Source organism: Podarcis vaucheri, assembly GCF_965113315.1.
Source record: "Podarcis vaucheri genome assembly, chromosome: Z".
NCBI lineage: Eukaryota > Metazoa > Chordata > Lepidosauria > Squamata > Lacertidae > Podarcis > Podarcis vaucheri.
In genome coordinates this window covers 25,800,559-25,827,668 of record NC_138758.1, presented here as the reverse complement: position 1 = coordinate 25,827,668, position 27,110 = coordinate 25,800,559, and the positions used below count along the sequence as shown (strand labels likewise).

The window sequence follows — 27,110 nt, the reverse complement described above, 5'->3', positions numbered from 1 at the left end:
TTAGGAGATTGGCCTTGGCAGATGGTTGGAGGAACTATTAAAATAGTATCCCTGGATCTCAGTATGGGGGGCATTTACCTAGTATCTTGCTGAGCTGTATGGTTCATGAATGAACAACTTACTGCTCTTTCACCAACGAGACCTCACACATACACTCATGCGTAATGCGGACATCACAAAGCGGAGGTAAGTGTCAAAATAAGTACACTCAGAATACATTTTTTAATTATAATGTTATAATACATTTGGAGAGGCATACCAAGTCAAAAGGCATATAGGGTTTTTCACACTTAACTTTTTTCTGGTGGCATAGTTGTTCCCTTTGCTTTTCTGTTTTGTTTTGTTGCATACTGCCATATGACATTGTTATTATTCAGCTACTATTTCAAAATAATGTACTAAAAAAGAAAAGATTTTTTTCTTCTTCTGCCACATCAAATCTGACATTCATTAAGTTTTGGCCTTGAGGCCAGAAAGGACATCACCACACCTGATTTATACCCAAACAACGTTAATATAATTCACTTAAGTTATGGTTTTACTTGCAGAGAAGGAGAGCAAGTTTAAACTGCCAATGTTGAATCTCCTTATACATACTGCCTCCACAAGCTTCCATAATATAACAAACACAGCAAGTATTACTTGCAACTAATTAGAGCCAGTATACAATCCTGGAGCATAAATTCCACCTAAGCTGGATCTAGACGCATCAAAGAAGCGTTTCAGTTAAACGAGTTGCAAATTTTGTGAGAAATTGGGTTGGTAAAAATGGAACTCCACAGCGCCATCTGGTGTCACAGTGTTAGAATGCATAAACCGCATCTAAAGCACTTCTTTGCCAATGTAGCCGAGTCCCTAGTCTGTGTGCCTGGTTCACATATCTGCTTAGGGAAGCAACTGAAACAATTATTTCTGTTTCTAAACCCTTGTAAGGCATAGGTGTAAGATAATTCACTTGAAGATAAACTTTCTAGAAGGAAAGGATAGTGGTAGAGTTGGGAAGAAAGGTGTTCCCCTGTGACATGGAAAATAATTTGCATGCTGTTTAGTGGACAAACTCCAAATATTCATGATGTATACAGCAACATGCAATATATGGCCTATTGTGTCATTATAATGCTCAGTCTCAAGTCAAAAACTACATATTTTTGCTCTTGGTTCATAGAATGTTGTCTGAATTTTGAATACAGCATTTTTTTGCATAGAAAAGCAGACTATGTTTGATGAAGGACCATCATTATGTGTGTAAATTGTAATATGTTTGTATTATAGTCAAATAACATTTTAAACCAGGTTTGTTTAAGTCTTAGTGGAACTTGATATTTAAAATCCTATATAGATTCTTAAAATCTATTTTATAATTTCAGTTTTTTAGAAAAATCAATCCTTGCTCTGAAAATCTGCACTTTTTGCATTTTATGCTATAAGGATAGCAAAATAAAAAATAAATAGGAAGATGACTTGACTATTGCTTGAAGATGACAGTTCTAAGATCAAGTGTAGTGTAGCTGTGAAAGTTGAACAAACATCAGCCCAAAGCAAACATCATTTGATACACTGATTCGGTTGCACTGTTTCTGTGAGTTATGGGCAAATAAATTGTGCTTCACATGTAGTGTTGATCCAACCTTGTTTAGTTTTAATGACATTTCTTTTAAACATTAGCATTCCTTACAGGAAAATTATTTATATATTGTCTCATTCCACAGGGAGACTGTAAGCAAAGTTTCTAAACAAACTTTCAATACAAATTCTGTGGATCTCATCCTTGCTTTTTAAGAAGACAAGAAAATGTTTTTCTTTCCTCCCAAAATTAAATTGGCTTTAATTATACAGAGAGATTTGCATCATTCTTGCTTTAAGACAGCACATGTCTCTGCTAACTCAATGGTGATCTTTGGAGCAGGGATAACCAACACAGTGCCCTCCAGATATTGTTGCACTGCAGCTCCCATCACCCTGGACCTTTGCCCATGCTGACTTGGACTAAAGGGAGTTTGAATACAATAAAATCGGGGAAGGGCCATAGTTCAGTTTTAGAGCATCTGCTTTGCATGCAGAAGGTCTAAGTTCCAAAACCTGGAAGCTCCAGGTAGGACTAGGGCAGAATCCTGTCAGTCGTTGTAAACAGTATTGAACTAGATGGACCAACAGTCAAATTTGGTATAAGGTAGTTTCCTATATTCCTACATTGGCTATCCCTACCTTGAGAGGTTCCTGCCTTTCTCCTGGCACCCCATGGAGTTTCCTTAGTAAACCAGATTACAGTGGTGCCCTGCAAGACGAATGCCTCGCAAGACGGAAAACCCGCTAGACGAAAGGGTTTTCCGTTTTTGAGCTGCTTTGCAAGACGATTTTCCCTATGGGCTTGCTTTGCAAGACGAAACCGTCTTGCGAGTGTTCCGATTTTTTTTCGCTCCCCCCCCCTTTTTCTAAGCCGCTAATAGCCTTTTAGCCACTAATCCGCTAAGCCTTTTGTTGTTTAGTCGTGTCCGACTCTTCGTGACCCCATGGACCAGAGCACACCAGGCACTTCTGTCCTCCACTGCCTCCCGCAGTTTGATCAAACTCATGCTGGTAGCTTCAAGAACACCATCCAACCATCTCATTCTCTGTCGTCCCCTTCTCCTTGTGCCCTCCATCTTTCCCAACATCAGGGTCGCTAAGCCTTTAATAGCCGCTAAACCGCTAATAGCGCTAAGCTGCTAATAGGGTTGCTTCACAAGACGAAAAAACCGCTAGACGAAGAGACTCGCGGAACGGATTAATTTCGTCTTGCGAGGCACCACTGTAGGTGGATATGTAGTTATTCTATCTTCACAACTGTTCTGCTCCAACTGATGATTCCAATGGAAAGAGCATTCTGGCTAAAGTAGGGGGTTTGTGGAAAAAGAGGTCAGGTTCCTGCAAGCAGGGTTAGTTGAGGCAATGCAAGATTGGAATGGATGGCTCCATGTGAAACTCCAGCTAGAGCAAATTGTATTACAGCGTACAAAGAGGTCAGGTCAGAGTTCAACATCCTGTTCTTACAGGATGTTATGGGAAGCCCATAAGCAGGACCTGAATGCAACAGCAGTAACCGGCATCCGTTGTGAATGTTGCTTCAGCAACAGATAACTCATAACTGAGTATTTAAGCAGAGGTTTATCTCAGCCAGGGTGGTTAGCTCTGCCCACAATGGGAGAAGCCTATTTAGTTAAAGAGGCCTTGCTTGTTTCAGCAGCCATTTGAGAATTTTGGTTGCAGCTACAGAGTTAATTCAGTATATTTCAGTATTGTTGTAAGAAGCAGTAAGCTTGTTACCTGTTCCTTCCACTTCTTCTCCTCAGCCTATTTTCTTCATTCTCGCACATATATACATATACATAAATATATATGTGTGTGTTTATGTGTAAAACACAGGAATATATATTTCTATCAGTATTAACTGAGCCTAAATTTCTCAGACATTAGCTTTTTGAGAAATGTTCTGCTTTCATACCATGGAGCAAAACACTGGGGAGAGAAGTAATATCAGGAACATAATTCTAGATGGACAGAAGGTCAGAGGGGAAAGGGCTAAGAATCCCTTCCCCTCTGCCATACCTGTGCTCCAGCTGATTCTTCATGGCACCTGCTTTTCAATTAAAAAAATCAAGTCCTCCATAGACTTTTCACCATCTCCTTTTGGGATGTTCAGCCTTCCCCAACCTGTTACCCTCCAGAAATGTTGGGCTACAGTTCTCATCATCTTTGACCATTGGCTGTTTGTGCAAGCGCTGATGGGAGTTGTAGTCTAGAATATCTGGAGGGCTGGTCTAGTTTACCCTGAGATGGCTTGTGCTCCAGTTCTGCTTGTGAGTATGCACTCTATCTCTCTTTACCCATTCTTTCTTGGCCATTTAGTAGCTAGCTGTGGATGATGGCAGATCATACTGATACTGTAACATCCTATCCACTGTGTTGATCTGTTCCTCAGTACAGTGGTACCTCGAATTAAGTACTTAACCCGAGGTACCACTGTACCTACTACTGGTCTACCACAGCTCTATTAGCCTGGCCTCTTAAAGGAGGGCTAACCAGTGTGGTGCCTTTCAGATGTTGTAATACAACGTCCATCACCTCCAGCCACCATGGTCAATTGTTAGGGATGACGGGAGTTGTAGTTCAGCAGCATCACACGTCCTAGAGATTTCAGAGGGGATCAGGCTGTTGGTTATGTGTGAATGTTGTAGTCCAAACTAGGAAAGCGTTGTTGTTGTTTCTATACAGTGGTACCTCGGGTTAAGAACTTAATTCGTTCTGGAAGTCTGTTCTTAACCTGAAACTGTCCTTAAACTGAAGCACCACTTTAGTTAATGGGGCCTCCTGCTGCCGCTGTACAATTTCTGTTCTCATCCTGAAGCAAATTTCTTAATTTGAGGTAATATTTCTGGGTTAGCGGAGTCTGTAACCTGAAGCGTATGTAACCTGAGGATATCACTGTACTGTTATTTCTATCTGAGGACGAGAGGGCAGTTTGTAATATAAAAACACAAAAATACATACCATAGTAATAAACAATACTACCCCACCCACCCAGTTTAAAAGACCATAGTTTGTTTAATGAAAGGCATGGGAGAAGAAGTTTTTGTTGGATGCCTTAAGATACGTAACAAAGCACTACTTTTGCACACTTGAAGATCTGTGCTAGAGCCCTGAACCAGCTTTGTAATATGCTTCCATTTGCATTTACCTGATAAAACCAGGGGGTGCTTGCTCCTGAAGTTGGTAAAAAGATGGGAAAGTGAATAAAAGGATAAAGTTCATTGATAAACACTGGAAATATCTAGCTTGCCAGCTTTCCTCTTAAGATGATGTCTTGAGAACTTGTGGTTGGTTTGAAAAACATTACACAGACATATCTGGCAATGGATTTGGCAGCATTTTTTACTTTGTAAGAGGACTGAGTTGCAGACATTTCCCATGTGCAAATAACATATCTTTTTGCAGATGATTCACGGTGGTTGCAGTTCCTCTGCATATAGTTGCAGTAGCTAATTAATTTGTTTCTGCCTCCAAAACTGTTGCTAGCCATACAGCAAGACAAGTGCTTAGGCCCCTGATGTGATGGACATTTGCCTCTGTTTATGCTCCTTCCTTGACCATTCTTTGATGTCTGCAGCTTTCCCATAATGCCATGGCGGCCATTTTTACTGTCAGATTGGTTTGCAGAAATGACTAATTTCCCAAGAGGACACTGATGAGATTGTAACCTCCTTTGTTAGCTAACTTAACCTCTGTAGTGTTGCTGGGTTTTGGGCGGGCTTATTCCCCAAACTGGGCAACGTCAGGTTTTGGCTTGGTTTCAGAGCATCTGTGAAAACTCTTCTTTGACTTCTCTTTTGTTTGTGTTTTGGGTTTCCCCCACCCTCCTCCTCCTCCTGCACTAGCAATCGAACAAGCTTTATCTCTCCAGAAAGAGACTGCATTAATTCAGCAAGAGTATTTGCCAGTTCAGTTTCCGGAGAGGAAGAAGAAAGTTACATTCAAATGGTAATCATTTTCATGCAACTCTCCTTTGACAAATCATGTGAGCGGAAAGGCTCAGAGAAGTCAAATTTTTCAGCCAAACATGTGGCAGGGGCTCCCCTTTGCCCTACTGAAGAAATTTAGTGCAGGCACACAAGGGCCAATTGACGCAGTGATAAGGGAAGCCTTTTTCCCATTCCTACAGATCTCCGTTGTTCCCACAAGTGTTGGTGGCACATCTCCAAGCAATCTCAAACATATACATGGTGATTTGCTGGAGGCAAAGAGAGACCCTCAAAATTTTCCCTACCATTTTTAGACAAGAGCCTTTATGGAACCCCTTAAGAGCACACAAAACTCCAGGGAGATATGTTGGGGAAAGATTGTAGCTTGATGGTTGAGCTAGCGTTTTATGTACAAAAGACCCCATGTCTTATTCCTGTATTTCCAGCTAGGGCTGGAAAGGAGACGCTGCCTGAAACCCTGGAAAGTCATTGCCAGTAAGTGTAGTAGATAACCTTTCCCCAACCTGGTCCCACCCAGATGATTTGGACTATGGCTCCTGCATGGCCAGTCATAAAGTATGTTGGGAGCTGTAGTATGACAAGCGGACCAGGTTGGGGAATAGTGGTGCAGACGTACTAAACTAGATAGACCAGTGGTCTGTCTCTGTATATGGTATGTTCCGAGCCCAAACACTACAAGGAAGGATTGTAGCACAGTAATAAAAGTAACTGCTTTACATGCTGTGGGGCTACATTCAGTCCTTAACATCTCCAAGCAGTGTTGGGAAAGACTACCAGAAACCCTGGATAGCCACTGCCAGTGAGGGCAAAACAGGGGTAGCCAATGTAATGCCCTTCAGATGTCGCTGGACAACAACTCCCATTATCTCTGGCAATTGACCATGCTGGCTGTCGCTGATTGGAGTTGCATCCTGACAGTATCTGGAGGACAGCACATTGGCTACCCTTAATGTAGGAAACACTGAGCTACAAGGGCCAGTGATCTGACTCGGTATAAGGCAGCTTCCTATGTTCCTAACATTTTGTTATCTTTTTGCATTGTACAAGGTTAGCCTTCCCCAGCCTGGCACCCTCCAGATCATTTGCAGGGGGCATACCTCCTAGCAGAACCCCATAGTCCAGAACTTCTGGGAAGCACCAGGTTGGCCAAGACTGCAGTCTATGCAAATGTTTCCCTTGAACAACAGAGGTGCCTTAAATGGCCTGGTGAGAGCCGGGACGAGAAGGATTGGGAGCCGTAGAGATGTTGAAATAATATGGAAATATGGAAATAATATGGAAGCTGCCTCTCTTGCTAAAGCATGATCATGTGCAGGGGTGGAGAACCTTTTTTGCCCAATGGGCCAGTTCTTTAACAAGATACCTGTGACAAGTGGATGGAACAACCCACTGGGGGTGGCGGGAGGTAGAGGCTAAGCAGGACTGAACAACTTGTGCATCAGCTGATGGGTTGAGGGTTCAGTCCTTTCTTCAGCGATCAACCCTTCAAGGAATTTGGCATGGACAGCCAAACTGAGCAAGCTTGAATCCCCTCCTCACCCATCAGTTAGTGGGTAATCAACTTTCTGCAGCAATCAAGCCTGCCCATCAGCCCTAGTAAATCAAATTGGAAAACCTGGTGAGCCAATATGATTTGTGGGCTGAAGGCTTCCTGCCCCTGCTGTAGAACATGAGGGAAAGGAGGAGAGTCTATAGGCAACACACACACACACACACAAAAAAAAACCTTTTAAATTTGTTTTGAACATGCCTATTTCTTCATTTTCTTATGGTCATGGTTCATTCTCAACAGGAGCAAGCAACATCTCCATGCAATGGAGCATTCCAATGGCCAAAGAACTTCAGCCTTGATTATTTAGCACTGGATTTTAATTCCGCTTCTCCGTCTCCTGTACAAAAGGTAGGCCTTGCTCACAACAACTTCTGCTGCCGCTCCCTGACATCAGTAATAAAAATTAAATGGTGGCATGTAATATCCAATACCTGCTTCCTTTTTTTCACAAGTGAGCAGAGTATTGTTAGTGCTTCTTCAAATCAAGGGTGGGGAATCTTGGGCCCAGGAGCTGAGTGTGGCCCTCCAGGCCTTTGTATCTAGCCCTTGGAACTCTCCCCAGAACATACTCCTCACTGGCTCTGTTTCACACCCTAAATGTTTTTGCCTGGCTGCCTCTTGCTTGCCTCCATGGAAGTTGAAGAGGGGTGCAAATATGAAGATAAAATTCACATCCCTTGCTCTACCAACTTTTGCCTCTGACCCTGCTTGCCACTGGCATGTGGTCCCCAAAAAGTCACCAAAAGGGTATGCTCCCCTTGAGCTGAAAAACATTCCCCCCTCTTACATCAGAGGCAATTCTCTGGGTTCGAAACCCACTCCAGTCTTGCCTGATCAAGAGCTTTAACTCAGAGGAAAACCATTTTCCCTTCATCTCAAGGTGAACATATCACTGTACTGCACTTTCCTGTGTCTGCCAGGCCTGTTCTGGGCTGTGTGACAAGGTAGCAGATGGGGAATTATGTCTGAAACCAGTAGCAAGACAACAGGCATGCTTGCTTGCTGATGTCACCCCTGGCTTCAAGGTGAAAAAAGAAATGCCAGCTAAGGTTGGAGAGGAGGGGGGAATTGACAGAAGCCCAGCTGTAGCTGTGTTCATGTTTTGCACGTCCTCACATATGTTTGTTTGTTTGTTTGTTTGTTTCATTTCCTTCACCTTGGCAGAAACCTTTCCTCTCTGAAGAACAAAGAGTGGATTATGTCCAAGTAGATGAGCAAAGAACTCAAGCTCTCCAGAACACTAAGCAGGAATGGACAGATGAAAGGCAATCCAAAGTTTGAAGAGAGAAGCGTTGACTAGCTTGAATTTGCACATTAAAATCCAGGAAGTTTGGATGATTCAGCAGTGGCAGTGCAAAGCAGAAGTCTCTGGCATTGTGAAATAGAGTGATGGTCAGCCTCTTTCTTTAGAAGCCACATCTTTTGGGGGTGGAAGGAGCACATCAGTGAGAGAGGATTGAGTTGTACTATGTCCAGATCACATAGTCACTGTCATCTTCTCAATCCCTCCTTCCAGTAAGGACCTGTGGTACCATTTTAACACCTGAATTTGGTCCTCTTTAAACACTTAATGGGAACAAAAGTCTTGCAATGTCACATGAAACACTGCAGTTACTTATTTCTGTTTTAGATATATGTATATAAATGTATATATTCCTGCCTATTTAACAGATGCTGCATCTACTGTAGTGTCTGGTACTGACAGGTGTTTGAGAATAAGGGCTAAACATTGGAAACAATTTAAAAACAAACTTCTTTTTTTTGCAGGGGTGGGGGGAGTGGGAGTTGAGGATTTCCCTTAGTATAATATGTTTAACTGTCATTCATTTATTGAAGAATGTAAATAGAACTTTGCACTGTTGACAATGGAAATAATTGTTCCCCTCTTGTGCTCATCATGCATCATGGAAAACTCACATCCACCACAGTTAATCTTGCCCTACTTTCGTGGCCACCTTTCCATCTGATGAGCTCACAATACATTTGGGGTTTTCCTTTTCCTTCTGTTATGACCTGTGCTGCAAGGAGTTGCTTCCAACGTAGCACAAGCCCTACTGTGCATCCTCTCACTTAACTGAACCTTTCCGAAAGAAATCGATGGAAGCAGCAAAGCTATTTCTTCTTTCATTAAAACAAAGCCTTGACACAGTCGGTCAAGCACCAGAAAGCATTATCTACACAGTAAAGGAAGAAAATGGCATTGAGATACACAGGGATAGTCATCTGGTTTATGGATCTCAACCAGGGCATTCGTCCCAGATGGCAGAGCAAGGATTTTGCTCCCACCGTTGATGCTAGGAAATGTCTGGAACAGACTTGCTAAAGCCTTTTAGCAGTAATATATTTCACTTCACATTTAGCCTTCTTTAAATAAAAATAAGTGAGGATATAGCAACTCCGGTCTTCTGTTGGGGGCAGTGGTTTGCTAAATTGGGACTGTTTTAATGTTTCAAAGGGCTTCCACTCCCCCAGTTACCACTTCTCCCTCCCCATCCCTGCTGACAGGGCTCCTTTGTTTATAACAGCTTAGTAGCAGGCTGAAATTGAACCAATGAAGCTTTCACTAATCACTGCTCCTACATACACTGCTGGTTGGATATCTCTTGGGGCCAGCTACAACACTGCTGCCTGTACAGACACTGCCAGTAAAGAAAAAGGGTAACTGCCAATAATTAGGTCTTGCAAACAGGTTCATTTCAATGAGTTGCTTGGTAGGGGTGGGCAACATGTCATCCTCTAGATAGTCATGAACCAGAACTCCCAGCATTCTTGACCATTGACCATGCTGGTTGAGGTGGATGGGACCTGGGGGTCCAGCAACATCTGGATGGTCCCAGATTCCCCATCTGATGTTAGCACTGTGCAAGCTCCCTGTCCCTCTTTCAAGACACAATTCAGTTTGGATCAATTCACACCCAACATCCAAATCAAAATTTGGAGATCCGAATCTTCAGTCCTCAGAGAGGCATGCATTGGGAAGCCAAAATGACCACAATCATCCCCCTAGATGCATGACATTTGAATACATGGTAGCTCCTCCAGAGAGGGTTTCAGATAGGTAGATCCAGGGGTTTATGTGCTAGCCACCTTTAAAGCTTGTCCCCCCTCCACACACAAATAAAGTGTTTCAAAAGTAAAATGGCTGTAACTTCGTTGTTTTTGCATATAACTGCCTGCAGCTTGAAGACACCTGGTATGAGGTTGCCTTGTTAATAATTGGATTTGAACGTTACTTTCCCCTTGTTCATTGCCCATCTGCAGCAATGGCAGATAGCAGTGGTGGGATCCAGCCCCACGTCAGAATAGTACCACAGATTGCCTTCAGTCTGAAGGTGTCAACACTACCACAGGAACAGTGAGGGCGTCAGAGGAAGTATTTCCTGATGGCACTGGAGAGCATACCTGTTGCTGCTCCCCACCCTCATCATTCTAAACGGAAGAACTCTTCCTCAATCCACCTGAGAACCTCAGACACAGACACCGCCTCAGAGATGCTGATGTCTACCAGTGGGCTGGACTCAGTCCCTTCTGTTACCAAAGGGGAAGCCCCTGCCAGGCTGTTGCTGTCAGTGCCTACTCCATCCTCAAATGATTGCATGGCTATGGGACCAGGCTTGCACCTGCTACCAAAAAACCCCCTCAAGACAGGCAAGAAACCACACAGGCTGCTGCTACTGCCCACCACCCCAGCAAGCAGTCCTAGGATGGACCAGGCTGACTGGTGGCAAACTAATCTAGCCAGTGGTGGTGCTGTTGCTGCCAGCATCTCTGGCCCCTCTGTCTCTGGTGGCACCACAGCTGCCCTGTGGAAGTGTGCTGCTTTTTTTACTGTAGGTGTATGGTGTATTCAGAAGATGGACACCTACAAATGCGGAAAACAACACATCTGTAATGCAAACCCAACTAAAAAACTAGGGCCATTTTGGGGGGAGGGCATAAGGGAAGTGACACTGCCTAAGCAACAAACACTAAAGATACAGACAGTAAACAGGGTTTTCATTTTTTTAGAATAAGATTAGGATTGGGAAAGCATTGTAAAACAAACAGGTATGTAAGAAAGAATGCTGGTATCAACTAAAGGTTAACAAAAGACAAGCTGAACAAAACCCAACAAATTTGTGCTTACATTCAAGAGAACTTGCAAAACAGTAAATGTCTCCGAGAGAGACACCTGTAACAGTTCACCACCCTCCAACACTGTGATTGGCTATTAATGAGCAAAGTTCAAATTCCCCTTTCTCCACCCTGGTAGTCCCCTTACATGGCATTGATTTGCAACACTTTGAAGACAAGCTGTCTGTCTAGGGAGTGTTTTGCTGTGACTGGCTTGAGAGATGTCTTGACATGTTTCAGGCCTGCTTCATACTGATCTGTCCAGAGCAGTCACACAGCCCTACATGACATAGGTGGTTGACAAGTTTTGTCATTTCAAGCCATGAAATTATTATATACATGAGTGTTGGAATGTTGATCAACATAATATCCAGTTGATCAACTGGATATTTCTGTACCGTTAGGTAGAATATGTTGCAGAGCTGCAGTTGTAGGGACATAGGAAGCTGCCTTATACTGAGTCTATTTAGTTCAGTATTATTGACACAGATTTGGCAGCAGCTCTCCAGGATTTCAGACAGGACATATGCCCAAACCTACATAGAAATTCTGAGGGTTGAACCTGGGACCTTTCGCATGCCAAGCAACTGCTTCCCTACTGAGCTCTGGCCCTTCTAATGCATTGACCAACTAGATCAGGGAAGGAAAACTGTGTCCCTCCATATTTTGTTGGATTCAACTCCCACTGGACCTGACAGTCGGCCATAGTCTCGGGTTAACGGGAACTGAAGTCTCAAAAATACCTGAGTGCAAAAGTTTTCCCATACCTGGACTAGATGGATCATTTATTCCAGCAAGAGTTGTATGTTCCATTTCTTTCTATATAGACCACCTAGTTCAGATGCAGCATGTCACTTAGTGGTGGCTGGTGCTCATTGGGACTGGCAGGGTGGAAAGCAGTGAGTCCAACTGTAGATGGAGCCAGAGCCAACTAATTCCAGTTTCTTCTTCATCCTCCATGCTTCTGACTACAATGGTTATGTTTTACCTCCAATTTCAGAGGCAGCATGCCTCTTCATACCAATTGCCGGGAATCGCAGGTGAGCAGAGTGCTGTTGTGCTTCTGTCCTGTTTGCTGGCTCCCCACAGGCATCTGGTCACCTAGTATGAGAACAGGATGCTGAAGTAGATAAGGCACTGGCCTGATCCATTAGGCTGTTCTTAATGTTCTTGCATCCTGCCAAGTTCTACAAAGGCAGAACAGAAACTAATGAGGCGGAGGCAGCTGATCACTAGGGTCACCACCTGGACTGGTGCTAAGTTTGAGGGAAGGCAGGTAGGGACTGATTGGGAAAAAATGGTGGGAGAAGGCTGTTGCCTTCGTGTCTTGTCTGTGGACTTCCAAGAGGCATCTGTCAAACTGTCCACTGCTGGACAAGGTGGAGCCTTGGTCTAGTCCAGCAGGGTTGCTCTTGTGTTCTTACAAGTGGGGCATATGAACAAAAATTGCAGTGTGGGGTCTCCTGTCCAGAGTTCCAGCCAGCCAGCCAACCAACAAACCGTGTCTTCTTTCAGTGGACTCCATTACATTTTCCTCCCTGTGGGTTGATGCACATGCACCCAAAAGAGCAAGAGACAACTTTTTGGGACCAAAACCATACATTTTGATCAATAAGCCCAGACAAAACATTTCAATAAATATTCACTGTAACATTTTCTAACTGAAAGCCTTATATAGATATTTAGCCTTATAAGTGGGACTTGTGGTGGAATGGTGCAGTGTGGAGAGCTCCAGTATAGTGTGCCAGCCATCTAGTCATAACCATTTCCCATTACACTCCATTACATTTCCCCTCCACTAGTTTCCAATCCCAAGCAGACATTTAAGTTCCAATCCCAAGCAGACATTTTGTAGGTGCTAAAGCATGCACAGTCCTCTTGGGCTGCATGGGAGATTTCCATGCCCCCTTAAATCCCCACCCCCAAGTAATTGTTTCTATTTCTGCAAACCTTGTAGTTCCTGCTAGCATGCCAATTCCTCTTTTGTTTCTCAGGATCCCTGAGATGTAGCCATGATGTTTGTGCATATACAGTAACACACACATCCACAAAATGAACTGCTAACTCAGTTATATTCATCATTATTAGTATATATTCTGATGGCTTTGGTGATACATATGCTACAATCAGAAGGATGCAAAGAAGATTGGCATGAATGATGCCTACCCTGCTCTTCAGCTATGAAGGGTCTCATAATCACTTAGTGACTGACATACAATCAATTTAAACAAGACAGTCCCTTTAGAAAAAATGACACACAAGGGGACCGGGAGGGAAATGGGGAGTAGAAGCAAACTCAGGCACCTGTTCTCAAATGGTACTTCTTATAGCTTTCTAGTTGGTATAGAAACAGTTCAGGTGAAGGAGGCTCCTGATGGAGCTCGTCTTCCAGCAAAGTTGAGGAAATAACTCTAATGAAGTTGTCACAAGGTGCAGAAAGTCAATGATCTCTCTGAAGATAAGAGGAGAAAGTGCTGATAAAAGGAAGTGAGGAAATGCTACGGGGGCTGGTGTGGAAATGTGGAGAACTTCAGACTGGAAAAATTAAAACCAGAGAAACTGAAATTGACAGATTCGCCCATCTCTAATCTTCAGGTCAACTGGCTTTGTGCTCTGTTTTGTTGCATGGGCAGGGAAAATAGGACATTTTAAGAACTTAATTTCCCTGTACATTACAAAACAAAGCCTGTTTGACTTCATTCCTAAAGATGTTTCTGCTGTGAGCAAATATACAGTGGAGCTGTTTCTAACAAAATCAGGCTGGTCTAAGCCAGGAGATAATCACAAATGACTTTACAACTCCTCTGGTCTTTCTGCCCACAATGCCTGATTAACAAATCAGATCCCAGAACAGGTAAACTGAACATAATAGCATCATTTTTTTCCTATTTACAATGCTCAGGTTGTGAGTGCCTTCATCTACATTACCATGGGACCATCCACAGACAAGAAGACTGTTATTAGTAGTATTCATTTTGTTTCTATTCCACTTTGTATTTTAAAGAAAAAATCTCAAAGCGGTTTACAACACATTAAAAAACCAAATAATCCAGAATAAAACATACTGAAGAAAGTCAAATATAAACTATGCATTCAAAGCAACATAATTAGTAAAATATTATCTTAAAGATTTCAAAAGAAAACATTATGAAGGAGGTCAGTTCCAGAATGCACATTTAGCACAGTAAAGTAAACAAAAATAACACATTTCAAAAGAAAACATTTAATAAAGGGAGTCAAATATAAAATGCACATTTAAAACAACATAATTAACAAGAGAATGAAGTATTATCATAAGCATAGAAGGTACCTGCTGCTGTTCCTGCCAATGGTGGTTCATGTTGGGTGATGGCTGTGGAAGCTCAGGGCTTCAGTCCTATATCTCCTGTCTGTGCATGTGACTGTTAACCAGAAGGCTGGTGGTTTGTGCCCACCAAGGGATTGGCTGAGGGCAGGATTCCTGCATTGCAGGAGCTTGGACGAGATGACCCTCTTTCAACTATACAATTCTATGAGTCTATGTGGAAGCCTTATTGAGCTCAGTGGAACTTTCTTTGGGCTAGAAATGTATGTGCTTATGCCATAAGTCATATAAATCTAGGCTAAGGAATTTATGTGCTTGCCCTTTCAGAAGCGTTTTGCTATGCTCTCCAAGTTTAACTCTCACGGACATGCCAAATAGTTAGGCTGCTTTGTTTTTTGTTTTGTTTTTTATGTAGCAGGGAAAAGGAAGTGAATATCAGATCAGGAAGTGGTGGAGCAATTGTATTACTAAATGTGTAACTGGAGCAGAAGTCAGCTGAAAACATCTTGGTTTGGCTGATGTATTGGCTCCTGTCATGAAACACTGTTTTCATGAACCAGTTTTGCTTTGCTTTTTTGTCCCAAGCTGAGACATATTTTGCTGCTAACCTGCCTCTCTGGGCTTTGATAGCAGCAAATGCGATATAAATGAGTTCCAAAACCCTCTATTCTGAGTTCAAAAGCTCATTACATTTACATCATACATTTGAAGCACCTGTCATCCCCCAGAGAATCCTGGGAACTGTAGTCTATCCCTCACAAAGCTACAATTCCCAGCACCATTCTTCATACTTGGGTGTAGGAATATGCATTGATTTTAAAAGAAAGCTTTACAGCAGCCTTCACTAACCTCTGACTGGGGCTGATGGGAGTACTAGTCTGAAACATCTGAAAGGCACCAGGTTGTCAAAGGCTGCCTTGCAGCAATGTGATTTTCATTTCGTTCTTTCTTTCTTAGTGCTGCTGCCTGTCCATATAAACTGCTGATTTATTTCCTGTTTTCTTTTTCCACATGCTGCGTCTGCAGAAGCTGGAGAGAGAGAGAAAGCATTTTAAGTGTAGCATTTCAATGTAAAATGTAGAGTGGAGATGAGGATATTTCACACCTGCTTTTGAGAAAAGAAATGCATTTTGCTTTGTGGGTGCTAATTAGGTACAGCAAAAGGATGAGGAATCCCACCTGCAAATGACTTGAACTGCTCACAGGGGACAAAAAGAACTCTTGCAGCCATTTTTGGTAGCTGACGTTTAGGCAAAAAGATCTTAAGCACCTCCAAAGAGCTCAAAACAGTACATATAGCTCAATGGCAGAGCATCTGCTCTGCATGCAGAGGATCCCAGGTTCAATCCCTGGCATCTCCAAGTGCAGCTGGGAGACACTCCTTCCTAGATCCCTGAAGAGCCGCTGTCAGTCAGTGTTGACAGTTCTAAGCTAGATGCACTAATGGTCTGACTCAGTATAAGTCAGCTTTTTTCAGATGTGTTGGGCTGTAGCTTCGTGCTTTGCACACAAAACATCCCAGGTTCAATCTGCAGCACTTCTACCTAGGGCTGGGAATATCCCCTTCCTACAACCATAGAGCACCACTGCCAATCAGTGTAGACATCACTGAGCTGGAGAGATCGGTGTTCTGACTTGCTATATAAGACAAGGAACTTGGCACCTCCAGACCTGCTTTGCTTTAGCAGCTGCTGCATCATGTGCCTTAAGACAATTGCTTTTAAACCTGTTATATGCTAGGCAACACATTGCTTAAGGGGTTTGCAGAACTTTTGTACTATCGCCTTTTAATGTGTTGCTGTGGCAGCAAACTTCAGGGTCTGTTTTGTAGTAGTGGTGTTTTTGTGTTGTTTTTTTTACTAGAACTCCAAGATCCACCATCCAGAACCAGGTGCAAAAGACATTCATGTAGAATGCAAATATTCTTCGACTAGATATGTGTGTCATTCAATATTATGCAATTGGCATCAGGGGACATCCTGAAGCTAAATATTGTGTGTCTCTATCTGTGCATGAGAGAGAGAGCTTTCTTTATTTTAGCAGCATCATTCACAAGAAGAGGGCAAGGAGAGTGGTTTTGTTGCTGCCATTCCTAAAACAACTGGGAGACAGAAACCCTTGCCAATCTACCTTCTGCCCATGCTGTACTGTAACCTTCAACAAGAGGCACTTTGAACTGCTTTTTACTATTGGGCCTGTAATGCTTTGGACTCAGAAGAAAAGGAATAACAAATGTTCCTTCCTGAGAGATACCATAGAGCATAATCAGAAGAATCTGGGGTGGCTGGACCAGTGTGAATGAAATAACTCCAGCTGAGAGCAACATTAACACACGTTTCAGTTTTGCAAATTTGGAAAAGGCAATAAGCCCAAGGAAGGAAGCATTATACACCTATTTACTGTAACTTGGCCTTTGACACCTGAGATCTGCATACACACCATACATTTAAGGCACATGATTTCCTCCAATGACTCCTGGAAACTTTCCCCAAAGACTCCTGATAAACATGCAGAGAATTGTACTTCTATGAGGGATAAACTACAGTATCCAGGATTCTTGTAAAGGGGGAACTGCTTTAAACGTATGGTATGTATGCATATCTATATTATTATTATTATTATTAATTTCATTTCTATATCGCTTTATACTTTTAAGAAATTCTCAAAGTGGTTTACAGCATATTAAACATCAATAAAGCAATCCAGAATCAAACATTTCTGAAGAAAGTCAAATATAAAGTATACAGTCAAAGCAACATAATTAACAGGAAACTAAAATATTATCTTAAAGATTTCAAAACAAAACATTACAAAGGAGGGTAAATACATATTTAACACAAAGTAAACAAACAAATTTAAACATTTCAAAAGAAAGCATTGCTAAACTAAACTTCTGGTTGTAATTTTTAAAAACTGGTTTTAATATTGTATTTTTATATAGTTGCAACCCACCTTGGGACCTTATGTCAAAGGGCAGGTAAGAATGAGTGCAGATTTCAGAATCTCTATCTATCTATCAAGAACCAGTGTGGTGTAGTGGCTGCCTCTCAGCCTAACCCACCTCACAGGGTTGTTAAGGGGATTAAATGAGAAAGGGGAGAACCATGTACAGCACTTTGAGCTCCTATGAGAAAAAGGTGGGATATAAATGCATTGAATAAATAAATATTTTATTTTCAACTCAAATGAGGCTGCTTCCCAGCATTCCATAATAATTTTGAGTCTGTAACAGATGAAATAAGTGCAGACTTCTTTCTTCAGAGCTGTCACTACCAATGAGATTTTTAAAGAAGAAAATAAATGGGAGCCAGACTCTACTAGCTTCTGTGTAGATCTCTAAATGGAAATAGGCTGGCATCCATCCATCATATGAGCAGTACATTTAGATTTCCAATGATGCTTTTGCTTCTAAATCTATGGTTTAATTACATGCTCCCTGCTGTAAAGATCTGTATTTCAAGCAGTGCGTTTTTATTTATTTATTTTGTGTAACATGGCCGTTGGATTATCTCCAGCATTTGGGGCTGTGTTCTTTCTTTGTTTGTTTTAATGCTAAGGAGCCTAATGAGCCCAACAAGGAGAAAGATCCTGTTTTCACTGTAATGATGCTCTGCCAAGCAACCCATTCCAGATGCAATGTGACTTTGGAAACCTTTTCAAAGCCTCCATTGTCATCTCAATACAAGTGTGTGTGTGTGTGTGTGTGTGTGTGTGTGTGTGTGTGTTTACAGCTGTCACCAATTGCACATCTTTGGAAACAGAGTCAAAGCAACTGGGTAGTGAATTGCACTGGTTTCCCTGCAGTGAAGCATGCCCCACCCCTGCAATTACTACTACAAGATATAGTGATGGCCCCCAACTTGGACAACTTTAAAGGGGGTTTAGATAAATTTGTGGATAGGGTTATCAGTTGCTACTAATCAGGACCTACTGTATAAATTGCCTCTGGTACGACATGCAACATGCACCTGAAGACTAGTTGCTGGAAATCATGAGTGAGCCAGTGGCGTGCAGCAAAATTTTTAACAGGGGAACAGTTAGGGCCAGAGGCGCCAACTTGCAAGAAGGATGGGGGGATGATCATGCATGTGACATTGCGATGTCCTGACATCGCGCACGTGAGCATCACACCTCCCTAAGCCAGCCAGAAGCTTCCTGGGCTTTGCAAAGGAAGTGCCAGGGCTCTGACAGGATGCTGGAGTACTTCTGCTTCCTTCCAAAAGCCGGGTGGTCTTTGGGAAGATGGCAGGACAGATCTTGGACCCATCAAAGCCTCACACCTACCTCCCTAAGCTGGGAAGAAGATTCCTGGGCTTTGGGGAGGAGGCACCAGCAGAAAATTTAGGGGACTAGCCTATTCCCCTTATGACGAAACGCCACTGGAGTGAGCAGAATGATGTTGCGCTCAGGTCCTGCTTGTGGGCTTCCCATGGGCATCTGATTGGCCACTCTAAGAACAGGATTAAGGACTAGATGAGTCTGAACCAGTTAGTCTTGCCGTGTGCTCTTATCCATGTCACAAATGAGGATACTCCTGAGAAGTGGAGGCTGGTCCATCAGGATAACTGAGAATACTCCACCTACACCTGCCTACACCTGCCTACCTCCTTATTTACATGCATCCCAGGGGGTGGCACTGGCTGTCAAGGTCTTCCTCCTTAGTTGCAGTGTTGCCTCTGTTGAACTGCAGAAGGATGGGAAGAAAACTAGGATAAGCTGTCTTGCTCCACCAGCCATTTGTTCTGGCTCTATATATTGTTGATCTCCCTGCCTTTTGATCTTCCAGTTCCAAAGGGTACCAGCCTTCTCTGCTCCTGAGCATATGTGAGAGAGGCGAAGGGGCAGAACCCAGGAGTCCAACAGAGTGGCACAGCAGACAGTGGAAAAGTCAGCAGAATCAGATGTGCTACAAGCAGGAAGTGGAAACTGGAGCTGATGGGAGTTGTAGTTGAAAACATCTGGAGGGCAGCAGAATGGTAGAGCATCTGCTTAGCTTCAGAAGTTCCTGGCATCTCCAGGCAGAGCTGTGAGAGGCTCCAGTGTGAAAACCTGGAGAGCTATTGCTCAGCTAGATGGACCAAAGGTTTGACTCAATATGAATCAATTTTCTGTACATCTTTCTAGGTTCCCAAAGCCTGAAGTAAACAAAATGGGATGCCTCTGGTTGATGAACTCCGTGTCAGTAAAGGGTGGAGGTTAAAACTTGCTAGAACACCCATGGTAGAGTTTGAGTGTTTAAAGGAGATAACAGTTGGGAGTGGCTTCTCGTTCAGAAGAATGCCTCTTAGTTGTACTGGCATTCCAGCTCTACAATTCTACGATTCTTTGATTCTATGATAAAGTCTTGGTGTCCCACAAGAGCAGCCTCACAATGATACACAACGGTGGAGCTGAAAGCACAGCACCTAGGAATAAGCTGCATCAAATAGCGTGCCACGTACTTCTGGCTAAATATGCATAGGCTCACACTGCACAAAATGTTATCTTTTTCATTATTGAACAGCATCAGGTTTGACTTTGAGACGCAGTGATGGACTTTGTGCAAAGTGACTCTTGAGTTGTGAACAACATCGGATTCCTCCACATCCATATGCTGAATTGTAAGATACTAAGCACTGAGATACACTTTAAAGGATTCATTCAGGACCTTAACATCGCTGAACTGAATGGAGGGGCTAATAGCATTAATACCCCAAAACGGTATTGCTTCTGTTGTAAAGGGAACTTGGATGTAATGGTTCTATACAGTACTTAGGGCAAACAAAGTCAATATGGTGCTCTCCAGATGTCATTGGAATCCAGCTCCTATTAGCCCCAGGCAATATGGCCAGTGGTCCAATCAGATCTGCAGAGCACTGTATTGGCTATCTCTGACTTAAGGAAAGGTGGGCTAAGAGAAGGATGAGAAAAAGGGGGGAAGGGGGATGAAAAAGATGCCATTTGCTAGTTGCATTCTTCACATTCCCAATGAATTGCAGTAGGAAGGATATAATTTTATATGTTGCTATGCAGGCTATTATGTCTACAATAGAAACTGATAATGTGTGACAGCAGCTTATTTCTAGACCAATCATGCACTGGAGAGCTTATCATTTCTAGACAGACTGCTAAGATCCAGTTTTGTTGCCACCAAATATCGTTTCCATCTGATTTGTAATTGTTTGATGGCCTGTTGTTGGTCACAGTCCAGGTGCTAATGGACAGATGTCCCTATCACAAGACCACCATCACGCTTGACTGCAGCTGTTCCTTCTCTCAGGGCAACTCAGCATTTATTTATTTAGCTACTGAATGTATTACGTGCATTCAACTGCTTTCTTTCCATAGTGAATTACAGAACCGGTTATCTTCATATCAAAGCTATACTCATAGTGAAGAATGGCAGAGCAGTGCTAAAAGACCTAAAGGTGTGATATCACATTAGCAAACTAAATTATTGTGGCCATGCCCCTTGGTTCAGCAGGACTCTTCTTCACCTGCCTCTGACAATCACTTTCTTCTCAACTTTAAGATTGCCACCCATGTGGCCACTTTTGGCCATGTCCAGAGTGCATTAGATAATAGTTCAGGACCAGGTCACAAGGCCACACCAGATGAGTCAGGGCAAAGCTGTCACCACATGACTTGCCACAGCCTCTTCCTCACTCCCTGTTGGCCTTGAAAGAGGCTATCCATCTGATTTCAGCAGCCCCCCTGCTATCTATCCATCTATCTATCTATTTATTATACTAAAACCAAACAAATTATCCATGAACAGAACCTTATATAGCTCAAATGGCACCAGACATGTTCATGGAAGTTCAAAGGAACCCCCCTGCAGAAATCATTTCCAAAACTACCCAATAAGGCCTGAGGGATCCTCCAGATGACCTATTTATTGAGCATTCATCCTGATTAGCTTGCATAAAGCTTACATGGAATGTGGATGATATCCATTATTTATTGAGCATTGGTACTGGTTTGTTAAAGGGGTATCTATAAGACATTGAGCATTTGTTCTACACTCATTCCAATTTGTCTGTGGGGCACTTATATGTTTTCCTGTTAATCATTTGTTAATTCCACATTTTCCATTGCATTTTTCTGCCACTTTCTGGACCGCAAAAAGTCCAGTTCTTTAAAGTGGATTTCTGGTGCTTTAATCCATTTTAATTGCATAAACCTAAAGTTTGGGTATGCAGTTTGGAGACACCCTGAATATGCTCAGTGGTTATATAATGCTGACTTATTTGGGGGGAGGAGAGAAAACAGGATGGAGTATCCTGGAAAAGTGCTTGACAGTCTGGCTACAACTGTGGCTCTGTACATGACATATCCCAGAATCAATGGAGACTGTCTACTTGTTTTTTCTACACAGTCAGCACACAGTCTAGACCAGGGGTCAGCAACCTGCGGCTCCGGAGCTGCATGTGGCTCTTTTACACCTTTGCCGTGGCTCCGGGGCAGATACTAGCGAGGGGAGGAGGCGCATTGTGCACCCCGACACTCCCCACTGTGGCGGGCACTGTACTGGCTGTGACGTCGCATGGGGGCGGTGCGTGCGTTAGTCACACACCGTCCTGATGTCACCTTCCCGCCCACTGTCAGATCGGAGGGCAGCGGCGCGCATGTTTGCAGCTCCCAGTGTTTTTTTTCCTTCGGAAACGGGTCCAAGTGGCTCTTTTTGTCTTAAAGGTTGCAGACCCCTGGTCTAGACCTACAGAATATTTTTTACCCCTGGAAAGCACTTATTCAAACACTAGTTTCATTCAGAAAATAGTTTATTGCAGATTGATTCTGCATTACCCCAATTTGTTCATTTCAAAGCAGATGTAGGCAAAACCAGATATGGGGTGTGATGGGGTGTGTGTATCCACACTTGCCCAACAGCATTGTAGGTGATTGTTTAGTGTGCAAGCACTTACACTTTGGAACTCCCTGCATATTGATATCAAGCATGCATATTCACTGAATTCTTTTTGCTACACTCTTTTTAGACAAGCCTATATAGGTGCTTAGAAAGTTGATGTGAATTTTAGCTTGTTTTAGTGGTTTAATTTTTTATATGTTCTAAAACTATTACTTTAATTTTTTCTTGATTTTCTTGTTTTATCTTTTTGTAAACAGCTTTAAGATTGTTTTTGTTACATTCAAGCAGTGTGTAAATTTTATGTTATACATACACACACACACACCAAGAATGAATCACCACTTCCTTCAACCACACCCACCTTTGCAGACTCAATCTAGATTGAAGGCAGCATGTCAAGGATGAGCATGGATAATTCTGGATTGAGAAAAACTGTGCTTTTGCTCTGCAAATGGGTTAGTGTGTACAGTCTCTGAACAGGAACAATACAATATTTTGTTGCGGGTCCATTTACTTTATTTATTTACAACATTTCATTCATTAGAGTAGTAACAATGGAAACCACCAGGGTTTTCAATTTTTCATGTTTTAACATACAAATTTTCATTTTCATAGTGTACTGTTGTTATAGGGTATGTGCTATGAGCTATGATTTTAACACTCTCAGAGAAGTGCAGTTGCTAAATTTATGCCACTCCTCTAGTTGAGAAGAATTCTGAATTCAGCATGCTTACATTTACATTAGCTAGTAATTACAACAAACATGGTTAAATGGGAGCAAAACCCGTCTTTGGCAACAGTCTCAATTTCAAGGCTATGTTTTGTGAAAATTACAAAATTTCCTGTCAAAAAGGGAACTGAAGTGTGCAAATGGTTGCTCTGAATGAATGTCATGCAGATGAACTCCTATAGGAGAATTGCATAATTTGGCACTTTAATGCTTCTTTTGTGCCTCTCAATCCTCCTCCTCCAATATTTTATCTGCTAGTAACGCAGTTAGGGACTGAATTAAACCTTCTGCCCAGTTACCTATGAGACCTCAAACAGGGTACAGAATTTTACAGCGACCGAGGACACCTGCAGATTCACAACCCGATTTCATGATTGAACATATCCTCCCCCTTTCCCAGTGACTTTTCAACCCATGTGGGATTTAGTCTTTTTTTAAACAACAACAACAACGCACTTTCAGCTACTGGGGGCACTGCTTTGGAGAAGGGCATACTGAAGGTAGTGTCACGTTGTACATGGAAAATGATCAAGGAGCCCTCCAGAACAGTGGGAGGATTTCTGCAGGTGTATTCTGCAACATGCCATTGATGCAATAATAGCTTATTAATAGTGGATTTGTACTGGACCATTCAAACATCACTCTGCTTTATTAGTTGTTCTGCAATGCTTCTCCAGTGCTGCTGCATTACTGTCATCTGAAGGGACACTCTTGCCAGAAGCTGAGTTGGAATATACCCCAGTTCAGCAAAGGTACCACCAAGGCCAAGAAGCTGCCAGCATGGTTAACACACATAGTTAATTTATTGGAGGCAAAAAAGCATATTGCCCCCCCCCAAAAAAAAATTTAAAATAATCATAATCAACGACTTATTAAAATAGATTATAAGCAGGAAACAGGCTAGGGTAGTGGTTGGACCTTTGGAGGAAAGGGAGGCTGCATACAGGAGGAAAAGGAGATTTCAGACACGCTGAATGAATTATTTGCATCTATATTTACTACAGAAGACGTAGGTTAGATCTTTGTGCCTAAACTTTCTAAAGAAAGGAGTCAGAGGAATGAAGACAAATAATGGTAATACCTCTAGGACATATGGCCAAATAAAATGAAATCAAGCCACTGGATCTAGAAAATATCCAGTTAAGAATTCTTAAAGAACTCAAATAGGAAATTGTTGAACTTCTAACAAAATTATGTAACATCCCCAAGAATGGCTTCTGTACCCAAGAACTGGAAAGTGGCCCGTGTAATGACAATTTTTTTAACACTTTCTGAAGAGATCCAGGAAACTACAGGCTGGTTAGCTTAATGTTTGTTCAGTCAAATCCTCCATGTTTAAAGGTATTATGAATAGCAGTTGCTTGGTTGGGGAGAGGGAAAAAATTGCTATTGCCCTCATGAGTCCCAATGAGAGGGGAAGCAATATATCAGTAATTATGATGATGTGCTTGTGAGCTTCTCAGAGACATCTGGCTTGCCACTGTGGGAAACAGGATTCTGAAGTATGCTAGGCACAGGATCTTTGGTCTGACCCATCAGGGATACGTGTATGTGTGTGAGATGGAGGGATGGAGTGTGAGAGAGATGGATAAAATGAGTATGTGAGACAGAGAGGTGTAATGACTGTATGTCTGTTAGAGAGACAGTATGTGCACATGTCTACGTGTGTGAGAGAGAAACAGTATGTATGTGAGCATGAGTGAGATACGGAGGGCATGCATATGAGAGAGATGGGAGTGTTTGTGTTTGTTTGTGTGCGAGAGAGAGGTGGGCGGACAGTGAGAGATGGATAGAGAATGTTTTCGTGTGTGAGATACAGTGAGAAGGGAGCCTGTGTGAGAGAGGGATGCAAGTGTGTGTGGGGGGGGGAGATAGTGATGGGGTGTGTGTATTAAGAGAGATCAATAGAATGATGATGATGATTTATTAAATTTGTAGACTGCCCTTCATCCAACTATCACAGGGAAGTTCACAGCATAAAATGCAAAATGAGAACACAAAATGCATAATAAAACAAAGAGACCAATAACTCCACCCCCAACACATTGAAAAGGCCATAGAATGTTAATCAGCCAAACGCCTGGTTGAAGAGAAACCTTTTCGCATGGTAAAAAAGAAGAAGTGTATAACAAAGGCACCAAGACAGCCTACCTGGGGAGAGCATTCCATAAACGGAGCCACTGCGGAAAAGGCCCCTTTTCATGTTGTCACCCTCCAGACCTCTCATGGAGGAAGCACACAATGATGGGTCTCACATGATGATGGCAGGATCCAGATTGGTTCATATGGGATGAGGTGATCCTTGAGGTATTGCAGTCCTGAGCTGTTTAAGGCTTTTATAGGTTGAAGCCAGCACTTCAAATTGGGTCTGGAAACTAATTGGCAGCCAGTGTAATTGGGCCAGGATCGGTGTAATATGCTCAAACTCTTGCCCCAGTGTACAACCAGCTAGCCAAATCCTGCACCAGCTGAAGTTTCTGAACTATCTTCACAGGCAACCCCACCTACAACACATTGCAGTAATTGACCTGGAGGTTACCAGAGCATAAGACGACAGAAGTCCAAATAGGTGTACAACTGGGCCACCAGCCAAAGTGGATGGGAGGCACTCAGGGCTGCTGAGGCCACCTGAGCCTCAAGAAAGGATCTAGAAGAAACCCCAAGCGACATACCTGTTCCTTCAGAGGGAATGTAACCCAATCAAGAGCAGGCAACCTCCCATCCATCCAGTCTAGGGAATGTGTGCTATATGTGTTATGTGTGTGAGAGAAATGAGCTTGGGTGAGAGTAGGAGTGAACGTGTGTGTGAGAGAGTGATGGAGCTAATGTGTACGAGAGAGACAGAAACAGAGGGCTGGAGTGAGCTTCTGTTAGGAGGGAGAAATGGACCGAATGTGTGCAGGTGTGTGTGAGAGAGATGGAGCGACAGTGAGGGATGGGACGAGTGAGTGTGTATGACAGGGTGAGGCATGGATGGTGAAGCGAGCCTGGCGCGTGTGTGCACTTGCGAGTGTACGTGCTTGTGCTTGTAAGACAAGGAGCGTGTGTGTGCACCACCAGCTCGCCCGCCCGCCCGCCCGCCGGCACACATTCTGGCGGGCGGAATCCCCCCAGGGCCAGCGAGAGGGCTGAGGCATGGAGGGAATCGCGACAGGCGGGCGAACCATGGTGGCCGTCACCTGACGCCGCCGCAGCTCCGCCGCCATTTTGTCTGGGAGTGGGAACGCGAAAGGGGGAAAGAGATCGGCGAGGAGGAGGAGGAGGAGGAGGGAGGCGTGGTGTAGGAGGAGGAGGTAGAAAGGGGACGGGGTCCCAGCTGAGAGGGCGGACAAGCAGGCAGGCAGGCAGGCAGGCGGAAGGAAGGGCGAGAAGGAGAGGATCTGTCTGAGGCAGAGGCGCCCGCCAGAGCGAGCCGGAGTCCTCTGAGGGAAGGAGGGAGCCTCCGTCCGCCTGGCCTCGGCTGAACCCCTCAGCGGCAGCAGGAGGAGGAGGCTCCAACAAGGCCGGTGCACTGGGCTGGGCTTCTCCTTTGGTGGGGCGGTGGCCGGCCCTCCTCCTCCTCCTCCCTGCCGCCCCGTTGACCTCTCGGCCCTCCTCCTCCTACTCTCTGGGCTGCCGCCGCTGCTGCTGAGGGGATTTGGGCGCCGGGGAATTCCTCGCCCTGTCGCCGCCGCCGCCGCTTTATTTTGGGGTCCAAAGGGGAGCTGGAAGAAAAGAGCCTCAAGGCCGCGCGACCACCACCACCTTCCTCCTCCTCCTTGTCGTCGACATGTCGGGCCAGTCGATCACGGACCGGATCACGGCGGCGCAGCACAGTGTCACCGGCTCGGCTGTCGCCAAAGCCGTCTGCAAGGCCACGACCCACGAAGTCATGGGCCCCAAGAAGAAGCACCTCGACTGTGAGTAGCGCAGCCGTCGCCGGGCCCGCCAGGAGAAGGGCTTGACGGAGCCTTGGTGGGTGGGCTGGTCGTGATGGTGGCGGCTAGTCCCAGCTGGGGAACCCCTCGGATGGGGCTCTCCCTGCCGGCCTTTCCAGCCCCCGGGGG

General features: G+C 43.7%; 2 protein-coding genes and 1 long non-coding RNA gene across 11 annotated transcripts in view; 2 read left to right on the top strand and 1 right to left on the bottom strand.

The window, feature by feature from the left end:
• The window catches only part of GAB3 (GRB2 associated binding protein 3), a 94,643-nt gene extending 84,436 nt beyond the window's left edge, over window positions 1-10,207 (top strand). For all 8 annotated transcript variants that reach the window (XM_082208135.1, XM_082208133.1, XM_082208139.1 and 5 more), the window contains 3 exons: window positions 5,412-5,514; window positions 7,309-7,416; window positions 8,233-10,207. In XM_082208135.1, the coding sequence (XP_082064261.1) occupies window positions 5,412-5,514; window positions 7,309-7,416; window positions 8,233-8,349 (328 nt within the window). In that variant the 3' untranslated portion in view covers window positions 8,350-10,207. The remainder of the gene's footprint in view (window positions 1-5,411; window positions 5,515-7,308; window positions 7,417-8,232) is intronic.
• Window positions 10,208-13,323: 3,116 nt separating this feature from the next.
• Window positions 13,324-25,328, bottom strand: LOC309523914. The gene is made up of 3 exons (XR_014215684.1): window positions 25,216-25,328; window positions 15,335-15,514; window positions 13,324-13,716 (listed from the first exon to the last, which is right to left on the bottom strand). It is a non-coding gene; the product is annotated as an uncharacterized lncRNA (long non-coding RNA).
• Window positions 25,329-26,312: 984 nt separating this feature from the next.
• Window positions 26,313-27,110, top strand: part of LOC309523907 (phosphatidylinositol-binding clathrin assembly protein-like) — a 49,020-nt gene continuing 48,222 nt past the window's right edge. The window contains exon 1 of one of the 2 annotated variants that reach the window (XM_082208131.1): window positions 26,313-26,963. In XM_082208131.1, the coding sequence (XP_082064257.1) occupies window positions 26,834-26,963 (130 nt within the window). In that variant the 5' untranslated portion in view covers window positions 26,313-26,833. The remainder of the gene's footprint in view (window positions 26,964-27,110) is intronic. The other variant, XM_082208130.1, reaches the window with a different exon arrangement.